At 45.6% G+C, this 21,735-nt stretch overlaps 1 protein-coding gene across 3 annotated transcripts in view; it reads left to right on the top strand.

Moving 5' to 3' along the window:
- Positions 1-4,264: 4,264 nt before the first annotated feature.
- The window catches only part of LOC111147072 (solute carrier family 25 member 30), a 64,453-nt gene continuing 46,982 nt past the window's right edge, over positions 4,265-21,735 (top strand). For 2 of the 3 annotated variants that reach the window (XM_022502948.1, XM_022502952.1), the window contains exons 1-2: positions 4,265-4,362; positions 5,058-5,165. In XM_022502948.1, coding sequence (XP_022358656.1) covers positions 5,142-5,165 — 24 coding nt within the window. In that variant the 5' untranslated portion in view covers positions 4,265-4,362; positions 5,058-5,141. Of the gene's footprint in view, positions 4,363-4,988; positions 5,166-21,735 lie in introns of those variants that run through there. The other variant, XM_022502949.1, reaches the window with a different exon arrangement.

The following is a 21,735-nucleotide window of genomic DNA, read 5'->3' as shown; positions in this document are numbered from 1 at the left end:
GAGAGGGAGAGAGGGTTCACAAGCAGAGAGGCAGGCAGAGAGAGGGGGTGGAAGCAGGCTCCCAGCTGAGCAGAGAGCCCAATGTGGGGCTCAATGTGGGGCTCGATCCCAGGACCCCGAGACCACGACCCGAGCCGAAGGCAAAGGCCCAACCCACTGAGCCACCCAGGCACCCCACATTTTTCATATTTACCTAGAGGTTTTTTTTTTTTTTTTTCAATGAATGAAAAAATACAACTGATCACATTGAGGTCTATTTGTGGACATCCAGAGCTCCATCCACCCTCCCCACTAACACCCACTCCAGTAACCACACCATCCATGTCCACATCCCAGTAAGGAAGGGATAAGCAGAAATCAGAGGGCAGGCACTATCAGTCATGCCTGTCACTTCTTTTATCTTATTGGTAGAATCTAATCACAGTGCCTTTAGCTCCCAGAGTGGCTGGGAAGTATACTCTTTTTTTCTTTTTTTAAAGATTCTATTTATTTATTTGACAGATAGAGATCACAAGTAGGCAGAGAGACAGGCAGAGAGAGGAGGAAGCAGGCTCCCTGCTGAGCGGAGAGCCCAATGCGGGGCTTGATCCCAGGACCCTGAGATCATGACCTGAGCCAAAGGCAGAGGCTTTAACCCACTGAGCCACCCAGGTGCCCCTCCATACATGTTTTTTCTCCCTTCCAGATCGCTGACTTACTGGCGGCTTATTCTTCTTTTCTATGTTACTTCACCTTTGCTGGTGCATCTTGCCCGGCTGCCTACCATTCCCCATAACAGTCATGGAAATTAGCTTATAGTAGGAACTGAATGCCAATTTCAGAATATCAAAGAAAATTTAGAATTTGAAATATAAAGCCTCAAGATAATTGAATTTTGTCATGAGAATGGAGCGAATAGAGTCATGTGGATAGAATCAGTATTCCTTTTAGGAAAAGAATATACATCTGTTTATGTCTGTATAAAAATTTTTCCAAAGTTTCATAAATTATTCACAGTGATTACAGTGGGCATAGTGATTGGGGTTAAAGTGGAGATAGGAATTAGAAAGATTTTTAGTTTTAGTTTTATAACCAGTGGTACTCTTTGGAGGCTGAATTTAATTACTCTAATTCATCTTTGAAATTTATCACATAGTTGAGGACAAACAGGGAAGAAAACAATGGCAGACTTCTTCATTAAGCTGTTGGTATGGCAACAGTTATTGTGCTACCCTTAGCAGGGGTCACTGGAATGTTAACTATGGAAAAGGAAGGAATTTCTTCTCAGATCTCATAGGGCACACTAGTTCACAGTAACTTATTACAGCTTTTAGAGCAAAGTTTTCATTCTATTTAAAACATCAGTTATGTAAACATTTGTTCAGGAGTGCAAGAACCAAAATTATAGAAATGGAGGGACGCCTGAGTGGTTCAGTGGGTTGAACAACCCACCAGGGATTTCGGCTCAGGTCATGATCTCATAGTCCTGGCATCAAACCTAAGCTGGGCTCTGAACTCCGTGGGGATGGGGCAGGGGTGGTGGAGGGAGGGTGCCCGCCTGAGATTCTCTCTCCTCTCCCTCTTTCTCTGCCCCTCCTCCTGCTCTCTAAAATAAATAAATATTTTTAAAAATAAAATAAAATTATAGAAAGGGGTATAGGAGTATATATGAGGTAAATATAAATATAAAATATATATTTAAAATATCTGAAATATGTACATATGTGGAATATAATTCTAAAAATAAAATATAAATAGATCACATATATCCCTATACACATCATATATATAATATAAATATATCTATAGGAATATAAATATGTATGTGAACGTAAAAAATAACTTTTGACCCCCTTTTGTCCTACCCTGTATTGCATATCTTTTATTTTTTTATTTTTCAAAGATTTTATTTATTTATTTAAGAGAGGGAGAGAGCAGGGAGAGAGAGAGAGAGAGGGAGAAGCATACTCCCCACTGAGCAGGGAGCCAGCTGCCTGGCTCCATCCCAGGACCCTGAGATCATGACCTGATCTGAAGACAGACAACCAACTGAACTCACCAGGTGCCCCTTGTAGATCCTTTAGTGTAGGAGCAGAGCTTGCTGCCATTTTCAAAAACTGTCCCAGTATGATGAGAATTAGATTGAAACAAATATTTCTATGTTGATAGGGAAATATACTTCCAACTAACCTTGCTCTTCACAGTTCTGTGACAGTGCCTAGGGAAAAACGGACTCTCACACACAATACTTCTGCCACCAGATTCCCCACACAGCAAGGCAATTCTCCAACACCAGCCACAGGGCCTACAATTCAGTTCAATTCTCACACTAACTGCTCAGAGCCCGCAGGCTGAGGGCTCTGTCCCACAACACTACGCCCCAACCCTTTAGACACCAATCATAAGTAGTAGGTCTGCAGGTTACCCCCCACTTCTGTCTGATGTGGCTATAAATTGGAGGTTCTCACAGCACCCCCTTCTTAGGTTTAAACATTTGCTGCAACAGCTCACAGAACCCAGGGAAACAGTTCACTTACTATTACTGATTTATTATGAAGGATATTTTAAAGGATTCAAACGAACAGCCAGTTGAAGAGATCTGTAGGATTAAGATCCAGAAGGGCCCCACATGCAGACCCTTCTGTCCCTATGGATTTGGGGTTATGTCACTCTCCCAGCACATCATAAATGCCTTCATTTACTCAGAAGCTCTCAAACCCTTGTACTTCTGGGATTTTTATGGAGGCTTCATCATGTAGGCATGATCAATTATTAACTCAGTCTCTCCCACTTTTCTTCCCTGGAGGATGAGGTGTGGGGCTGAAAATTCCATGGTTAATCACAACTTGGTCTTTCTGATGACCAGCTTCCATGCTGAAGCTCTCCAGGAGCCCACCAAGAGTTGCCTCATTAGCTCAGAAGACATTCCTAATCACCTAGGAAATTATTTTTTTCTTTTTTTTTTAAGATTTTATTTATTTATTTGTCAGAGAGAGCACACACACAAGCAGAGGGAGTGGCAGGCAGGGGGAGAAGCAGGCTCCCCACTGAGCAGGGAACCCGATGTAGGACTCAATTCCAGGACCCCGGGATCAAGACCTGAGCCAAAGGCAGATACTTAACCGACTGAGCCACCCAGACACCCCTCATTTTTTTTTTAAGATTTTATTTTTACTTATTTATTTTAGAGAGTGTGGGTGAATGAGCCGGGGAGAGGGGGAGGGAGAGGGAGAGAGAATCTGAAATAGACTCTGCATGGAGCTGGGAGCCTAACTTGTAGCTCAAACCCAGGACCTCAAGATCATGACCTAGGCTGAAACCAAGAGTTGGTTGCGTCACCCACTGACCCACCCAGGCGCCCCCACCCAGGCAATTCTAAGGGATTTCGGAGCTCTATACCAGATGATCCTATCACTCAAGAAATTAGAAAGACCTTAGGAGCTAAGGATGACAACACATATTTCCAAAAAGATAATATATTCAAAATGCTTGGCAAAGTGTGAAGTTATATGTAAGGAAGTAAGGAGAAATTAGCAGTAGCAACGTCTGGCTAGTTACAGGATCCCCCCAGCAGTCTTAATTCCTGGCTGAGCTAGCCTTCAGTTGGAAACCTGTGGTCATTTGTTGAACACGTTATCACTAGGGCCAGTGGCCTGTAAGACAGTGGTTCTTATCCCTGGCAGTGCATTAGAGTCACTTGGAAAACTTTTTAAAAATCCTAATGCTCCGGCATACTCCTGATCAAAGAAACTAGGACCCCTTGGGTGGGACACAGGCAGCAGAAATTGTTAAAACTTTCCAGGCCATGCCAATATGCAGCCAAAATTGAGAATCTGTTTTTTTTTTTTTTTTTAAACATTTATTTATTTATTTGAGAGACAAAGAGAGTGTGCATGTGGGGTGGGGGAGAGGTAGAGGCAGAGAATCTCAAGCAGACTCCCTGCTGAGCACAGAGCCCATTGTGGGGCTCAATCCCACCACCCTGAGACCGTGACCTGAGCCGAAACCAAGAGTGGGATGCTCAACTGACTGAGCCACCAGGCGCCCCGAGAATCTCTGTTTTAAGGGATTAACAAGAAGAGGATTTTTCAAAATAGAAGGCAAGAGAAGCCATTGGATGCTGTTATTTATTTTAAGTAATCTCTCCATTCAGCTGGGGCCCAGACTCATGACCCTGAGATCAAGAGTCAGTCGCGGACTCCAAGGACTGCGCCAGCCAGGTACCCTGCAATTTGATACATTTTAAAAGCACAGGTGCCCCTTAAAGGAAGCCGGAAAGAGAAAACAGCCAAGTTGTTTTCTGGTGTGCTGTCTGCAGGCCGGCAGAAGAGATCTTCCTGACCCCTCTTTCAAGGACATTGCTCAACAGTCAAGTTTTAGAAGGTGAGCCAGCAAGAGGAGGGCTAAATGATGGGAAAAGTGCTGCTAAAAATCCCTCATTTGAGCCTTTTCTCTCTCTCTGAAAAAGAAGCTCCTGTCCGAACAAATTAAAGGTATAATTTGGCTCAGATGGTTACCTTCTCCACAGCCACCATGTTTAAAATCGCAGTCACTGGTCTCCTCTTGGAAATCCCTATTCTTTTCTCCCTAAATTTTTCTCTGTGGCACTTATTGGCAACCAACATATTATTTCTTCTTTTTATTTTCTTTTTTTAAAAGTTATTCATTAAAACGCCTGGGTGGCACAGTCAGTTAAGCAGCTGCCTTCAGCTCAGGTCATCATCCTGGGGTCCTGGGATCAAGTCCCACATCAGGCTCCTTGCTCAGCAGAGAGCCTGCTTCCCTCTGCTGGCTGCTCCTCCTGCTTGTGCTCTCTCTCTCTGACAAAAAATAAAAATAAAAAAAAAATAAAAAATAAAAGATTTATTTATTCAAGAGTGAGTGGCGGGGGCAGGGCAGAGGGAGAAAGAACACAAAGCTGACTCCTCACTGAGGTCAGAGCCTGAGGCGGAGCTTGATCGATCTCACAACCTGGAGATCAGGCCTGAGCTGAAACAAGAGTCAGACGCTTAACCAACTGCACCACCCAAGCGTCCCAAAATACTGTTTCTTTTCCTTATCATTATATCTTCTGTAAGCACCAGAGAAGTAGAGATGAATCACAGCTGAATCCCCAGTGCCTGGAACAGTGGGTGGTGGACAGCCAGTCAAAAATTAAAGGAATGAACTTGCGACTGAGGCAAATGGTAAGTTTAGCACCGTATCCCAGCCTAGCAGCCTATGAGATAGTTCTCCTTATATATTCAGATTTTCTGAATGCCTTTATGGCCTTCGACTTAGGTCTTTGGCAGTGCTGGTGGCTGAAAAGTAAAGATGGAAGACCAGCCACTAGTGACTAGAACAGTCTGTTGACATAAGTTAACATAGACAAAAGCTCTTCCCTCAGAGTAGGAAATGGGCTCTAAGACATATCCGTAAGTGAAAAAAGCAAGTTGTAGAACAGTGTAACACATAAAACATACCATCCATTTAACACAGACACACATACTAAAAGCAGTATATTGTTATGGATACATGTGTATATTTGCAAAAGCATAGACAACAATCTAGAAGGATCGCATCAGCCTGGTTAACAGCGGCTAACTATGGACGGCAGGGGTGCTGAGGGAAAGTGTGGTCAAGGGGAACGTTAGTGCCATTATCGCTTGCCTTGTAACCTACCCCAATGATGTTTCACGTGCAAGTTCATGTTTAGTTTTTAGACCTCTTTTTCTCGCAGATACCTAACATTGTATTATAGTGACTCAAGTAGAGAATGGGGGAAATATTTCTGTCATATATAGACAATTTATAAGGAAAATGCCCTAAAGAAATAAGAAGCATGTTATACCTGAGAAGAGCTAAGGGAGTTGTCTTTAGATTGTGTGGCTGGGAGGCAGTGAGTTTTCTGATCACTTAATAGGTACAGGGCGTGTGTGTGTGTGTGTGTGTGTGTGTGTGAGAGGGAGAGAGAGAGAGAGAGAGAGAGCTTGATTTTGATCCAAAAAACTGACCTATAAATAACTTTGCTAGAAATGGCAGCCAGTACTTTCAAGGGAGGAATGGAGAGGGATGGGCCAAGCCCGCCATCAGGCTGTGGGAGGAAGATAGCTTATCTTCTGCTTTCCACTCTTTCAAGTGCAGATGCACGATGGGGTGGGAACTAGACAGAACATAATTTGGAGAGTATGTGAATTTCTTTTCTTTCCACTTTGCCTTGCTTAAAAAATTATTGGTAGCAACTTATGGAGGTCTCTGTAGCGCCTTCAAAAATCAATGAGGCCATAGGTAAAAACTGAAAATGAGAATAAGAATATGAAGCCAGGGGTCGGGATGGTATCAACCGGGGTGTGTCTGGTCCTGCACAGTCATTAGAGGTGGGACCGCAATTTAGTCAGGAGATTTTCACAACTGAAGAGAAGAAAGAATAGAATTAATTCTAAGATTCACTATCATTTCTGTGTTTTTTTCCGAGGGAAAACTTTATTTAGTGTCTGATGATGAGATACACAAGCCCTCATCAGTAAGTAGCCCTACAGTAAATCCAGCATGGGCTCCCTGTGCCTTATTTTCTGTGATCTCCTTCAGTGTAGGCCTCATCTTCAAATTCAACTTAATAAAAATAATTCTAGGAGTGCCTGGGTGGCTCAGTGGGTTAAAGCCTCTGCCTTCAGCTCAGGTCATGATCTCAGGGTCCTGGGATCAAGCCCCGCATCCAGGCTCTCTTCTCAGCAGGGAGCCTGCTTCCCCCTCTCTCTCTGCCTGCCTCTCTGCCTACTTGTGATCTCTGTCAAATAAATAAATAAAATCTTAAAAAAATAAAAATAAAAATAATTCTAGGGGTCGGCAGAACAAAGAGATCCTGCCTTACAGTTTTCCAACGTCAGGACCCATCCAACCCATCCAAAGATAAAATTATTTTATTATGATCTGGAATGGCTAGAACACGCCTCAAGTGATCTAGCACAAGTATGTTTCTGCAACACAGATGTCAGCTGGGCTCTCTTGTCCCCATGAAATCCAGATGAGGTTGGTACATACCTTCTGAGGAAATCAAAACCCTCTCCAAGCAGGGAGCCTGCTTCCCCCTCTCTCTCTGACTCTCTGCCTACTTGTGATATCTCTCTGTCAAATAAATAAATAAAATCTTTAAAAAAAACAAAACCCTCTCCAAGATTTCTTTTGGTGTTTATATTAGTCACAGACAATACATGGAAAGGAAGAGAGCATATTACGTCACCCCGTGACGTCTGGGTGTCCCTGTTCTTAAAGTACACTTAACTACCAGCCACAACTTTGTACGATCCCCCATCTCTCACCTGCTCACTGGCTGCTCTCTCTCTCTTTTTTTTTTTTTTAAAGGGAGGAAGCTCCCTGCTGAGCAGAGAGCCTTATGCAGGGCTCAATCCCAGGACCCTGAGATCATGAACTGAGCTGAAGGCAGAGGCTTTAACCCACTAAGCCACCCAGGTGCCCCTAGACTCTGAGATCATGACCTGAGCCAAAGGCAGAGGCTTTAACCCACTGAGCCACCCAGGCGCCCCTCACTGACTGTTCTCTTTTCTCCCTTCCTGGATCTGCTCCCCACCCACATCAGGAGAGAAAAAAAAAAAAAAAAAAAAAAAACCGACAAATCCCTCATTTTGTCATACCAAGGCAGCTTAACCATCTCCCTTTCTTGCCTTCAAGGTCTCTCACTTCTATGACAAGGCCATGCATTATTTTCCCAGAGGCAGTTCTTTCCCAAAAGGGAAAAAAAGTTTATTTGCACCTGAGCTTTTGGTAAGAATTGAGTAGTATTAATTTTGTATTCATTCATTCAGCACATGCGTGTGGAACAATTATATGTGCCAGGCCGACTAGCAGCTGCTAGACATACAACATGAAAGGGGCAGAGTCCTTCCCCCGGAAGGAAAGTGGTCCAGGTGTGTGATTAAATATGCAAATTGCAATAGAGCCATAAACCTCGCCCAGGGGAAGATGGGAATGCTGCAGGTGGCATTTAACTCAGATAAGTCAATCAAAACATCAAGTCATTTCCTTAAAGGATAACAAAAGTTTCTGAAGATAATACCCAAAGCAAGTTTTTTTTTTTTAAAGATTTTATTTAAATCTTTAAGATCTTTAATCTTTAATCTTTAAGAGAGAAATCACAAGTAGGCTGAGAGGCAGGCGGGGGTGGGGGAAAGTGGGCTCCCTGCTGAGCAGAGACCCCTATGTGGGACTCGATCCCAGGACCCTGAGATCATGACCTGAGCCGAAGGCAGAGGCTTTAACCCACTGAGCCACCCGGGCACCCCCCAAGGTAAGTTTTATAACTTGTAGACTACTTTTAATAACCGTCTTTTAGCAGTGACCTAGAATTGCTAACACTTATTGACATGACCCTGCTAGGGTCTCTGAGGTGCACAGTAAAGGTGCCCTTCTGTCTCATTCTTGTGTAGTGGGTATGGAATTTCAATTTGGGATGACTCAAAGTTCTGGAGATGGATGGTGGCAGGTGGCAAATTCTCTGTTATGTACACTTTACCAAAATAAAACAAACAAAAAAAACCCAGTGACTACCACACTGCCTGACTTACTCTATGCATTCATCAAATGCTGGCGCCCTCCCTGCTTTTGTGAGTGAATTTGCATCTGGGATCACCCACTGTTTTTGCTTTATTGACTAATATACATATAGAAAAGCGCAAGTCATCCAAAAGGAAATTCTGGGAAACTCATTTGTAAAGTGACAAGCTCTGAGGTACCTCGAGTCCTAAGGTATTTTTATGTCTTTCTCCCTTTAAATTGCCAGTACCGTCCTCTCCTTCAGTAGAATGATTTCCCAGAACATTGAGTCTAGAACTTTGTGGTAGAATAATGCTTCATAGTTGTGGAAAAAGAGCAGTCAGTTTTTCACAGTAAGAGGACATCATCTTCTTACAAGTCATTTGTTTAAGGAATGAATTGTCAGGGACTTGGTATTTCCAAAGTATTTTCTGGCCAACGAGCTCAAATGACTGTACTCATCAATGTTCTCACGGAACAAGAATTACCACTTCCTTCCAGGCATCCTTCCTAGTCTCTAGGAATCAAGGATGGTAGTTACAGCAAATCCCATTAGGTAATTATTTCTTCAAGAGAATCTAGAATCTCAGAGCTAATGGGACCAGAGAATTTAAGGGGAAATCCCATTCAAGGGCTAGTTTTCATGTCCCTCTGTTATAAAACACAGGGTGATCTATGCTTTGTAGCAATATTGTAGCCTATAGCTCTAAGATCGGTATTACAGTGGGCATGAGGTAGAAAACACTTTTATTTAGATTCTCTTCCTTCTCCCCTCCTCATCCTCCCTCCATTTCTTCTCAGAGTCTGCCAGTGGTGAGATATTTTTCAACTTCCATCTTGGACCCATTCACTGGTGTCAGACTCAGCCATCAGCTGCCCCAGCTATGCTTGGGTCCTATGGGGGTGGACCAAGATGTGGGTGCCGCTAAGCCATTTCTAGGCCCAGTGACCAGAGGTATAGGCTCCCTCCTTCAGTCAAGAACAAGCAGGGGGATGAGTCAGGTCTAACTTCATTTTTGTGGGGAATTAATGAGTAGCTAGGACTACAATTCTAGTTCTACATGTTGGAATGCATTTTTCTAACAACCTAAATGAGGATTGGGTATTTCCCTAAAGTAGGATCTTAGGACTATAAGAAAAAGTTCCGTTTTGGTTGTTTTTTTTTTTTTTTTTTTTTTTTTTTTGTCTTTTAGAAAAGGTTCTATGAAAACATACATACTGAAAAATGCACATATTGTGAGTGTACAGCCCAATAATTTTTCACAAACTGGTCACACGCATGCAGCCATATCCAGATCTATAATCAGATCATGACCAGCACCCCAGAGGCCTGTCTTGCTCCCAGAAGGACTTCTAAGAAGTTATTTTATACACCCATCTGCCCATAAGTAGACCTATGCCTAAATCCACCTAATAGAGGGACATACTCCCTTTTTATTTATTTCTAGGTGTAGAGAACCACACTAATTCATCTGAGGAAATGCATAAAGGTCATCATATCATATGTACTTTTTTGTGGTAGCAGATTTCCTTCCTTCTTTTGCCTGGCTCTCCCATCTCCTTCTCTTTCTCCCTTGACTTACATAGTGATCTCAGAGCCCTGCACACACACTTGTCATCACTTCCCAGGACAAGAAACAAAACAGGCTGGGGCCACCCCAGAAGCTGCCCCTCATGCCCCATCCCCATCAAGTCTTTATCTTGCCTTTGCATATGAACCCTACCCCGGGTAACCAAACCATGGATGCAAGAAAGTGTCTTTTTAGAAATTTTTACATTTTTAAAAAGAAATGGTAGATGGGACACCTGGGTGGCTCAGTCGGTTAAGCCACTGCCTTCGCCTCAGGTCATGATCCCAGGGTCCTGGGATCATGTCCTGCATCAGGCTCCTTGCTCAGTGGGGAGTCTGCTTCTGTCTATGCCTCTGCCTGCCACTCTGCCTACTTGTGCTCATTCTCTCTCTCTGACAAATAAATAAATAAATAAATAAATCTTAAAAAAATAAAAAAATGGTAGATAACAGGGTTTCTGTTTGGGATGATACAAAAATTCTGGAAATGGATAGTGGTGATGGTTGTACAATGTTGTGAATGAGCTTAATGCTACTGAATTATGTGCTTAAAATGGCTAAAATGGTTAATTTTATCTACATATATGGTAGAATTATGGTATTCTACATATATGGTATTCTATATATGGTATACTACATATATGGTATCACCATTCTGTAGCCCTCAAATGAGTGCTATCCCATCTCAAGTCTACCCTTTCCCTAAAGTAAATATTCTCCTGATTCTATACTGATCACTTCCTCCTTTTTACAGCTTTTAAGCCAAATAGCATCCATAGATATAAGAATTTAGTGTTGGCTTTTTGAAAAATCTGATTGGTCTTCTAAGTTTATTTCTGGTCCACGTGGTTCCTTTCAGTTCTTCCCCTCAGGTTTATCTGTTGGAGAATTCACATCATTTGTCCTGCTTCTCATGGTCTGGATTTTGTGTGGTTCATGTTCCTCTGGCCTCTGTATTTCCCACAAAGTTGTCTTCCTGGATTCAGGGGCTTAAGAAGACTCAATCCCTTCGGTAAGACCATCGTGGGGTTAAATGTTCTCATTCCATATGGGGGTCCATATGGTCTGGCTGTTGCTCTTTTAAAAAAATTTTTATATATATATTTTTTAAGATTTTATTTATTTGATACAGAGAGAGAGGTCACAAGTAGGCAAAGAGGCAGGCAGAGAGAGAGAGAAGGAAGCAGGCTCCCTGCTGAGCAGAGAGCCGATGAGGGACTCAATCCCAAGACCCTGGGATCATGACCTGAGCTGAAGGCAGAGGCTTTAACCCACTGAGCCACTCTGGCACCCCATAAAATTTTTATATGTTTGATATCATCAAATAGTGTATTGAATCTTACCTTGGTGCTTTGCTGTTGTCTGTCTGTTATTGTGTGAATGTTAGTTTCCCTGAGCCTTTGGAACGAGGTGTGCTCTAGAGTGGCTTGGCTGTCCTCACAGAGTTCCTTCTTCTGGTGTTTTGGATAGGATTCAAATACGTAGGCAACTTCCTCTCTGGGGTTTCCTGGCTCTGCTCCCCTCCCCCACTTTAAAAGAAAATTTATTTAACAGAGAGAGAGAGCTCAAGCAGGGGGAGAGGAAGAAGCAGGCTCCCTGTCTGATACAGGGCAAGATCCCAAGACCCTGGGTTCAAGATCTGAGCCAAAGGCAGATGCTTAAGACACAGAGCCACCCAGGCACCCCTCCCCTCCCCCACCTCTATGTGGCCTTTCTATTTCCTTTGTTCCTAATTCCTAGAGCTCACAGGAGCTAGGCTATCCAGCTTCTTCAAATTTACTGCAGACTCCTGGCATTCCCTCGCCCTTGGCGGGGCAGAGCCTCTCCCTGTTGCCATGCTCCCCTGTGAGTACCTGTTGGTCACTGTTCTCAGGTCTGTCAACCCATTGGCACCCTCTGCCTTCTCTTGCACAGACGTCAAAACCTTGCAGTCTGATGGCTGGCCAAGGTTTGCTCCTATCTGCCTCTATTTTGATCATCATGGAGATTTCTGGCTCCTAATTTTGTCTTAAGTGTCATCCATAAGATTTTGACTTTGTTGTAGTTGCTCTATTTTTTTCAGTTGGGAATTCAGAGACATTTAAAAACTACCCTACCCCCGCGGCCATTTTCCCAGACTCCTCCTTATGGACTTTAATGAAGAGGATACACACACATTCACACAGAGTTTGGCTGTTCGTTGAAGGGTATATCGAAAGGCTTTTTCAGTTCATGCGTTTATGGGGTTTACTTGGTTGAATCTAAGGTATAGGTTTTAATTTCTCACAGTATCTCATTTGGTTTTCTCTACCAGTGATATCTGTGACATGTCTTATTATCAAAATGTCCTGATTTAATGCTCCAGGGCCCTCAGCCAGGTGACTGGGGACAATCTGGAGAGGACCTCTGTCTTGGTGTGCCATGTGAGTGTTTGGGTCCTCAGGGCTGGTGAGAGGGGCTTAATGTGCAAACTGTAAACATGTGGTACATGGCCTTGACTCCTGAATTAGTAGCCAAGTGTATCCCCAAAATGATGTGCTCCTTTTGGGGAACAGATACTCAATTAAGGGGCAGGTAGAAGAGAATCTACTCACTCAGGAAATGCCTGGTGTTCTGTTAAATGAACTCCATGTCATACTACTTGGGAATTGATTCTGTTGTAGATTCAATGTTTGTGTTGAAAATTCTCATGTTGAAGTGTGGTGGGGTCTTTGGGAAATGATTAGGTCATAAGGGTGAATAAGATTAGTGTCCTCATAAAAGAGACCCTCAAAAGTGTCCTAAAAAGAGACATTTCCCCTTTTGCCAGGAGAGGACCCAGCCAGGAGAAGACCATTTCTGAACCAGAAAGTTGACCGTCACCAGACACCAAACCTGCCAATGCCTTGATCTTAGACTTCCCAGCCACTAGAACTGTGAGAAAGAAATGTTGTATAAGCCCCCTGGTCTACAGGATTTTTGTTAGAACAGCCAAGTAGACTAGTTCATGGTTCATGGTATTTTAGATCCTGGCCCGCTGTGAGAATCTGATTCAAGATATAGATCTTTCCCCCAAAAAAGTGCACATACCCACACATTCTGCACACAACATTAAATGTTTACAGACTATTTTAACCATGACTCACTCCTATGTTTAGAATCCCTGTGCTGATACATTTGCCAGAAGCCCATGTCTTCCTGTGATCGGTGGGATGCTCACGAGAGAGAGCAAGGTGCCCTCTCTCGGACTGTTACCGAGTCTACCGGAGTCTCACTAAACGTGGAGCTCTGAATCACGCTGCTCGGAAGTTGTGTTGGCTCCCATGGGAGGCCAAGCTGACAATTGCGGGTACACGGGCCTGACTCCCAGCCAGGCTCTGGGCCATGGTGGGAGTAGAACGCTCTGCTCATTAGCAACGCTAAAGAGCCCCACAGTTCTGGCTGCTGACAGATGGATGGAAAGCCTCTGGCTTTCCCTGCCTGGCACTTTTCAGATTCGGTTGTTAAAAATGAACCGAAGTCCTCTTCATCCTCTGTGCAGCCTTGGTATTTCCATGGCTATGTCCCATGGAGGCGGAAACGGGCACACCAAGGCTCACTGTAGGTCAGGAAAGGTGTAACTCGGCAGGCTGGGTGGCCATCAGCTGATGTGATGGGCAAGCTGGAAGCTGTGGCCTAGAAGATTCCCTGCTCATCTCTGCTGTGAGTCTCCTGATTAATAAACAACTAAGTCATCCCACAGGCACATCAGAAGGAGGCATGGTAAAATGCTAGCTGCTGAAATAAATTTGCCCAACTTTATGTTTTTTGAGGTTCTCTGATTACAAGACTATTAATTTAAAAAAAAGACTCAAAGGGATGAATAATTCTACAATTACAACAGCAAACAGTCCTTTTTTTTTTTTTTTTAAGATTTCATTTACTTATTTGTCAGAGAGAGAAAGAAAAAAAGAGTGAGAAAGCAATGGGCAGAGGGAAAACTAGACTCCCCACTGAGCAGGGAGCCTGATGCAGGACTCTAGCCCAGGACCCTGGGATCGTGACCTGAGCCAAAGGCAGGTATTTAACCCACTGAGCCACCCAGGCATCTACAAACAATCCTTTTTGTCAGCCAAGTTTTTCTTTATGGATTCACCAAAGAGTGTGGCTGGAGGCTTAATGGCATAGCAACTGGCCCAGCCAGCCCTCCAGAAGATAATTGCCCCTTGATGAGAAATGATACCACAAAAAAGCAGCACAGGATGGTCCAAAACGGGCCACCCCCGCCCCCAACTTCCCTATCTCAGTCCTCCCTCAATGACGAGTCATCCTTGGATGGCCTCTCTCTCTTGCCTCCATATTGGAGCTTCAGCATGTCCTACTGCTTATGCCTGGGACACCTATCTCAAAGCCATCCTCTTCCGTGTGCGCACTGCCCGGGGTGAGGTCCCCACTGCTCCCTGCGGGCCCAGCAGTCACGGAGCATGTCCAGTTCCCGCTGCCACTCCTCCTCCGCCGTCTATCACTTCCATCACTGCTGCAGGCCAGTGTCAGGCACTCTGTGGTACCTGCTGCTTGTTAATAGATCAGAGTGTGACCAAGTCACGTCTCTACTCACAGCTTTCCAAGTGACTTCCCACTGAATTGAGAGTTGAATGTAAACTCAAAAAAATAAATTCCTTTGGGTGGCCTGGGTGGCTCAGTCATTTAAGTGTCCGCCTTCGGCTCAGGTCATGATCCAGAGGTCCTGGAACTGAGCCCCGCGTCGGGCTCCCAGCTCAGCAGGAAGCCAGCTTTTCCCTCTCCTGCTCCCCCTGTTTATTTTCCCACTCCTGCTGTCTCTCTGTCAGATAAATAAATAAAATCTTTTTTTTTTTTAAAGATTTTATTCATCCACTTGACAGACAGAGATCACAAGTAGGCAGAGAGGCAGAGAGAGAGGAGGAAGCAGGCTCCCCGCTGAGCAGAGAGCCTGATGCGGGGCTGGGATCATGACCTGAGCCGAAGGCAGAGACTTTAACCCACTGAGCCACCCAGGTGCCTCAATAAATAAAATCTTTAAAAAAAAAATTCCTTCGAATGGCTCACACCTCATTTAGAATAAAAGCCAGCTTCCTCCAGTGGCCTCTCAGATCCCTTCTGATGGGCCTCTGGCCAACCTTTCCAATCTTACCTCTGTGCCAGTGATCTGCTCTTTCTCTCCAAACCGCTCTTGGTATTGGATCTTCTTGAATTCACCATCACTTAGACAAGTGGGTGTTTTTCCTCATCTCTCCTCCACCTGGTCCTCCCGCTGCCTCATTGCTTCCTATCTGTTTGCCAAACACACCACGTTCTTGTTCCCCCCACAAACCGTAGCATCTGCTGGCCCTTCTGTCCTTCCCAGGGCTGCTTCTTACCCCCGGGTCACAGTGTACATGCTCCCCATTCCGAGAGGCCTGCCAGACCACCCCTCCACTGAGGCTGCTCCCTGCTCTGTTCAGACAGCCTGTTGTGACCTTGACTGCACCCGCACCCGTTTGCATGTGTTTTCACCCCTTCTTTGGCTCCCCCTGGAAGCAGAGCTCCAAGAGGGCAGAGTCACTGACTCGGTTTTGCACTGCATTTCCAGAGCCTAGAGTGGTCCCCAGCTGACAGGTGTGATAGGGAAACCTCCCTCCTGATGAATGAATGAATGAATGAATGAAGCAGAGTCAGAAGCTGGGGTGCTCCTGCCGCCTACCCCTGCAGAGCTGTAGCAACTCTACCCTTGCTGCTCTCCCCACCACCCATCTGCTCAACTCTCCCTGTCTCATGGTTCACTCTCAGCTGTCAGTTTGCCTCAGCTTGTCCCATCTCCATAGAACTGTGAGCTGAGCTCAAAGCAGTCAGCTAGCTTAACCTTCCCATGTTCAGGAGGGGAGCTGCCTTACTTACTCTGTTTTCCATCCTTCCCGCTGCCACCGCAGTTAGCAGTGGCTGGGAGTCAGGGGAGGGACAAATGTGGCCCCTGGCCACGAGCGGCTGGGGCTCTCCCAAGAGATTCAGTCCTAAGCCCTCCCTATGGGTGTCAGTTGCCAAAGGCAACTCCTCTCTTGGGGCACTGACCCGAACAGCTGAGACCCAGCTCCCGGCTGTGGGAACCCACCATTGGGACCCTTGTCTGAGCGTCAGACATCTGACATCTGTAGACTGATGCTCTCCAAGTTCACGGAGATGAGGGCCAACCCCTCCCAGGAGGCTAACCTTAAGAGTGATTAAGAAAAAGAGGGTTTTTTTTTTGTAAGGATGTGGCCCTTCTTCTGCCGTAATCTAGGGTCTGTCGGCTCCTGGAGAATGCGTGTGGGCACGCACACATAAGTGTGTAAGGATACTCCATCATGCTTGCTTTGAAAGCAGCTCTTTGCCAGTGGTCTGCTCTCTCTGAAAACTTTTAGGAATTTCTCCTTGTGTTTGATATTCTAGAATTCAGTGGAATATGCAGGTGTCAGGTGTTCCTTCTCTCCCTTTTGGCCTCTATGGGTCTCAGTCCGAGATACCACATCTCTGTGCGAAAATTATCTCGGCGGTTTCTTCAAACAAACAAACAAACAAAATCCTCTCCAGTTATTTTCTTGGTAGGCCTCCTGTTTCCTGAGACTTCTATTTCTGTCCTCTGTTGTACCTAACTGTTCTCTATTTTCAAGACCTTCATCCTTTCCTTTTTCCTTCTGCAGCATGTTCACAAGTTGGTCTTTCATTTTCACCCATTCTGTTCTCGGCCATGTCAGTTTCCCCCCAATCCTGTGGGGATCTCTTTCTGGCACTGTGTTTTATTCTAAGCTCTCCACTCGGGGGTGGGGGGTTCCCCAGGCTCTGAGAACCAGGGTTTCTCACTCCTGAGTCAAAGTCAAGGCTCTCCCTAACACCCCCACCCACACCGAGTGCTGGCAGTCTTAGGAGGAGGCATCCCTTGGAATCTAGTCCTCAAGCCTCCTTTGGGCCTTGGCGGGGGTGGGGACTTGAGTCCCTGGGTCTGGTCAGTCCTGCCTGTTTATGCCCCTTCTTGCTCTTCACTGACTTTCCTCTTGACCCTGAGGATCCCGGAGTCCTCTCAGCTGGTGAAGAGGCCAAACCTCCAACCTCTCAGGCTGTGTCAGGGGAGGGTCAATGGCAGGACCAGACTCCTTCCCTGGCCACCCTCTCCCCACCCTGTAGCCACCTTCCAAACAGCCTCCTGCCTCCCCAGGGGTCCTGGACTCTCTAGGTTCTCTGGGGGATGTTGGGAGGGAGCTGAGGGCCCTGTGCTATTTCAGCACGGGGGCACGAATGGGAAGCAGAAGGTTTCATCCAAGGAGACACATTCCCAGTTCATTTGTGTTTTCCTATTTTTTAGTTGTTTACTTAGCAGATCCTTGAGACTCAAATGTGGTCCATTTGCCAGCACTCAGCATCACGTGGGAGCTTTTTAGAAAGGCAGCAGCTCCCTCCCCACCAGACCTCCCAAATCAGAGGCTGCAGTTTAGCAAGGTTCCCAGGTGATTCATGGGCTCATTAAAGTCTGAGAAGCCCAACTCTACAGTAAAATATACTTCCGTGATTAAGAAAATGTCAAATTAAAAAAAAGATAGTAGAGCTTCCCCAGTGGCTCTTAGTTACCCCTATTTCTGGGCAGACAGGCTAGAAGCTGGAGAGCACTCAGTGCAGAATTGTGTTTCCTGTACAGGCTGAGAGCTCAGGGTGAAGACTGATTTGGCCTTTCTTCCTGCCAGAGACAAGAACCTCTTCAACATGTATGCAGCCATTCTCAGCACCCAAAAGGGATGGAAAAGAGAAAATTTTATCACTGTATTAATTAAGGATTAGACTGATCATGAGATTATGGGGACAAAATGATTGCTAAGATCATTATGTTTTCTGGGTAAAGATAATAAAGTAGAAAGAGAAGTGGCTGAAATCCTGGGCAGCAGCAGGGAAAGATGGAAAAAAAACCAAAAAACCAACACAGGAAATGACAATGGGAATTTGACTAATAATGCCTGAGCCCTGCCCAGCCTCAAGGTGAGATCTTTCTTCCAGAGGTCCGTAGGCATCTGCTCCTGACCTGACACCCTGTCCCGGGCTCTGTGTCGCTCTGTGAGCCCAACAGGAGACTGAGGAGTTACAGGGAAAGTGACACTGGTACTGTTTCAGGGTGTACCTACTGTGACCTAGTGCGGACTGATGCGTGGACTTACCCAAGCCTATGGGCTTCCTACACTCAGCGGCTGACTGCCTCTGGGTCTGGGCCAAATCTACCCCACGGTGTAAGGAAACACGAAGGAGGTGTTCCTTCCTTTTTCAGAGGACACTATGAGGGCAGTCCTAGGCTGGTTTTGTTTTGTCGTTTCTTCCTTCCTTTTTGGCTCTCCTCAATCACTGACTGTCTCCCTCCTTCCGGCTTCTCTTCCCAGATCCAATCTCCAAATGCCCGAGTTCCAGAGAGCTTGGTCCTTGGACCCCTTCCCTCCCCAGGCAGCGCCGTCTATTTCTAAATAGCGCCTATTATGCTAAAAACAACACATTTCCATTTCTAACCTAGGTGTCTCCTCTGAATTTCAGAAAGAGGTAAATCAGCAGTTTTGCTGTCACACACATACTGTTTGAGATGCCTGTGAGTCTCCAACAGCCCACTAGAGAGATTTTTCACTTAGATGCATCACCAGCATCCCAAACTGAACGTATGCAAAACCCAACCATACTCACTCTTCTACATTTGCTCCCACCTCTGTCCCAGTCAGTGGCCCATAGCCAGTTTCCCGAGCTCAGGTGCCATCTTTCACAACTTCCTCTCACAAACCCTGCACCTGATCGGTCCCATGTCCTGCTCTTCTGTATTAAATCTGTCCTCTTCTCCCCTGTGTCCATTGGGCCCCTCCTTCAGCCTTATTTCACTTCACAAGCCCCTTACTCACGTGCTCCTGCTTCCTTTGAGCACCTTAAAAAAGACCTCCATACACCACCTGGAAACCCCTCCCTGCTTTGCTCTGCTCATTCTAGCTCAAATGTCAGATCTCAGCTTCAAGTCAGCTCCAGAGAGAGGCCTTCCTTGACCTTCCTTCCCAAAATAGGGCTCTCAAAACCTAGTTCTGTTCTGTTCTTTTCTTTCTTTCTTTCTGTCTCTCTCTTTTTTAAAAGATTTTATTTGAAGTAATCTTAACACCGAGCCTGGAGCCTGAACTCAACCCCCCAGATCAAGAGTCGCAGACTGGGCGGGACTGAGCCAGCCAGGCACCCAGACCTAGTTCTTTTCTTTCATAGGATTCATCACCAAGTGTAAGTAGGTATTTATCTATTTATTTAATTCCTGTCTCCATCACTAGACTCGAAACTCCCTGAAGAGAGGGCTTTTTGTCTTGTTCTGTGCTAGAAGAATGCTTGGTGTTTAGTAGTATTTATTACTCAATGAATACTTGTTGGAAAGAAATGCCCGAGTACATGAATAAAGAAAGTCTGGGTAACTCCTAGGGAAGCAACTCTTTACCTACTTGTCCCCAAAACTGAATAAACCCTATGTTCCTCCCGCCCCAGTTCTATTCTAATTAACAGCAAATTCTTAATCCATCTGTCCATTAATAGCATATGATTAGTATGTATTTTCTTAGTCAGCGGGTATTATTAGTACTCACCTTCACAGTACGGTAGGCTGTTGTATCACATTTTTTTTTTGATATTACAAAAGGGTTGGGGAGCGCTGCTTGACGCCCGCATACCTCCCCGCGGAGAAAGTTCTTTGCAGTTAAGGTTTGGCTACGTGTCCAGCAGAGGGCGCTGCGGAGACATAGCTGCCGCGGGCGCAGGCGCAGCCCGGCGGGGAGGGGCGCGGGGAGCGTAGAATGGCGTTCTAAGTGACAGCCCTGGGAAGTATTAGCCCGTTCCTGGGACAATTTCCAACAGCTCGGTGGCTTCATGGTCCAGTAGAGCGCAGTGGTTTCCTAGCCTGGCTGTATCACTGGGACATGGAGAGCTTTTGAAAAACACAGATTTCTCGGCAGCACCCCTGAAAATTCTGGTTTAGTACGAACCCCCCTTGAGGCTGTTCTCGCTGATTTTCATGATCAAGAGATTTGGGACCCGTTGGTGGAACACCCACCAACTCGGGAAGCTGAACAAGTGAGAAGAGAAACCTGGTTCTCCCTCCCAAGCTTGTTGTTTTTTAGCTGTGTGATCTCTGGGAGCATCCCGCTCCCCTTGTAGGATGGAACGGCAATGCCTACCTTGTAAGGTTGTTGGTTTTTTTTTTTTTTAAGATTTTTTTTTTTTTTTTTTGACAGAGATCACAAGTGGACAGAAAGGCAGGCAGAGAGAGAGAGAGGAGGAAGCAGGCTCCCCGCTGAGCAGAGAGCCCGATACGGGACTCGATCCCAGGACCCTGAGATCATGACCCGAGTGGAAGGCAGAGGCCTCAACCCACTGAGCCACCCAAGCGCCCTGTAAGGTTGTTTTAAAGATGAAAGGACATCTGGTGTAAAGCAGCTACTAGTAAGTGTTCAAAACAAGGTCTCTAACCTGAATCAAAGGCAGAGGAGGTGTTCTGAGACTTCTCCTGGGTCTCCTCCTCTCTCCCTAGAAAGGAGACTGCCCAATCCAACCGTTTGAAAATCAACAACATTTAGTTCTAGACTCTCTGCTTCTGCCTGTGTTTAGTTCGTTCACTTTTCTTCCAGCAGGCACTAAAAAGAACAGTATAAGGAGATGAGGGAGGGTTCTAGTTAGAAAGGATTTGTAGACAGCATCTGGTCAATCCCCTTTATTTCTCAGGTGGGAAAACAGGTTCGGAGAGGTCAGGTCGAGGCTTCCCAAGGTCACACAGCTGATGAGCACAAAGCCATGGGCCTGTGCTCTCTCCAGCACTCAGTGCTCTCTGAAAGGTTAGTGGTGAATCTATTTGGGTCTTGCCCTTGTCCTCTAGAAAAAAGAAGGGTGCTTTTCTTGAAAACTCAGTGCTTCCTCCACTACCATTTCGGGGTCATTATTACTGCCTTATCCAACAAAACAGACTTGCAACAAAAGCAGAAAAAGATGGCAATATTGTTACCAGTAAATACCATCATGAAGCTGGTGGGCGTGCTCCAAGTGCTTAGCCACACCATCACCTGTAATCCTGTTTATCCTGTTCATTCATTCATCAAATATTTGTCAAGACTTCAAAGGATTCCAGATCCCTTGGATGCTGCAATGGGCAAACAGGCCATGGGAGCAAACAGGCTCCCATGCAGCCTGCGTTCTTCTGAGAATGGCAGACCAACAACACACAAGTCAACAAGATAACTTCAGATCACATCTAGGGCTTTGAGAAAAACAGGGCACAGTGATAGGAAGTGACTGGCCCACAAGGGACCTGAGGTCTGGGGTCCAGAAAGTCCTCTCCCAGGAGGTGTTCAAAGATGTGGAAGGAGGGAGATGAGCAGGAACAAATCGTGGCAACCGCTGGAGGGACACATCTGGAGAAGGGGGAGAAGGCAGTTCCAGGCTTAGCCAGCCTGCCCATCCAGCTCCTACCCTGTGACTTACCTTAAAACTGCTAGCCACTTTTCCCTTCTCTTAGGTAAAATGTCATGGAGGCAGGGAGGACTTTGTGGGAGAAGAAAGGGGGAACATTTGGAAAACAGTTGCACAGCTTTAAGAGGTGGGTGTATTTCATTCATTGCATAGATAAGGCACTAGACCAATTGAATAGTGGGTTTGGTCTCATTTCCTTCCAGACCTTGCCTCTAGTTTTC

The sequence above is a fragment of the Enhydra lutris genome, unplaced genomic scaffold (genome assembly GCF_002288905.1).
Source record: "Enhydra lutris kenyoni isolate GAN:26980312 unplaced genomic scaffold, ASM228890v2 scaffoldscaffold15, whole genome shotgun sequence".
NCBI lineage: Eukaryota > Metazoa > Chordata > Mammalia > Carnivora > Mustelidae > Enhydra > Enhydra lutris.
Note: the sequence above shows the minus strand (reverse complement) of the source record. Positions and strands in the feature narration are given on the sequence as shown.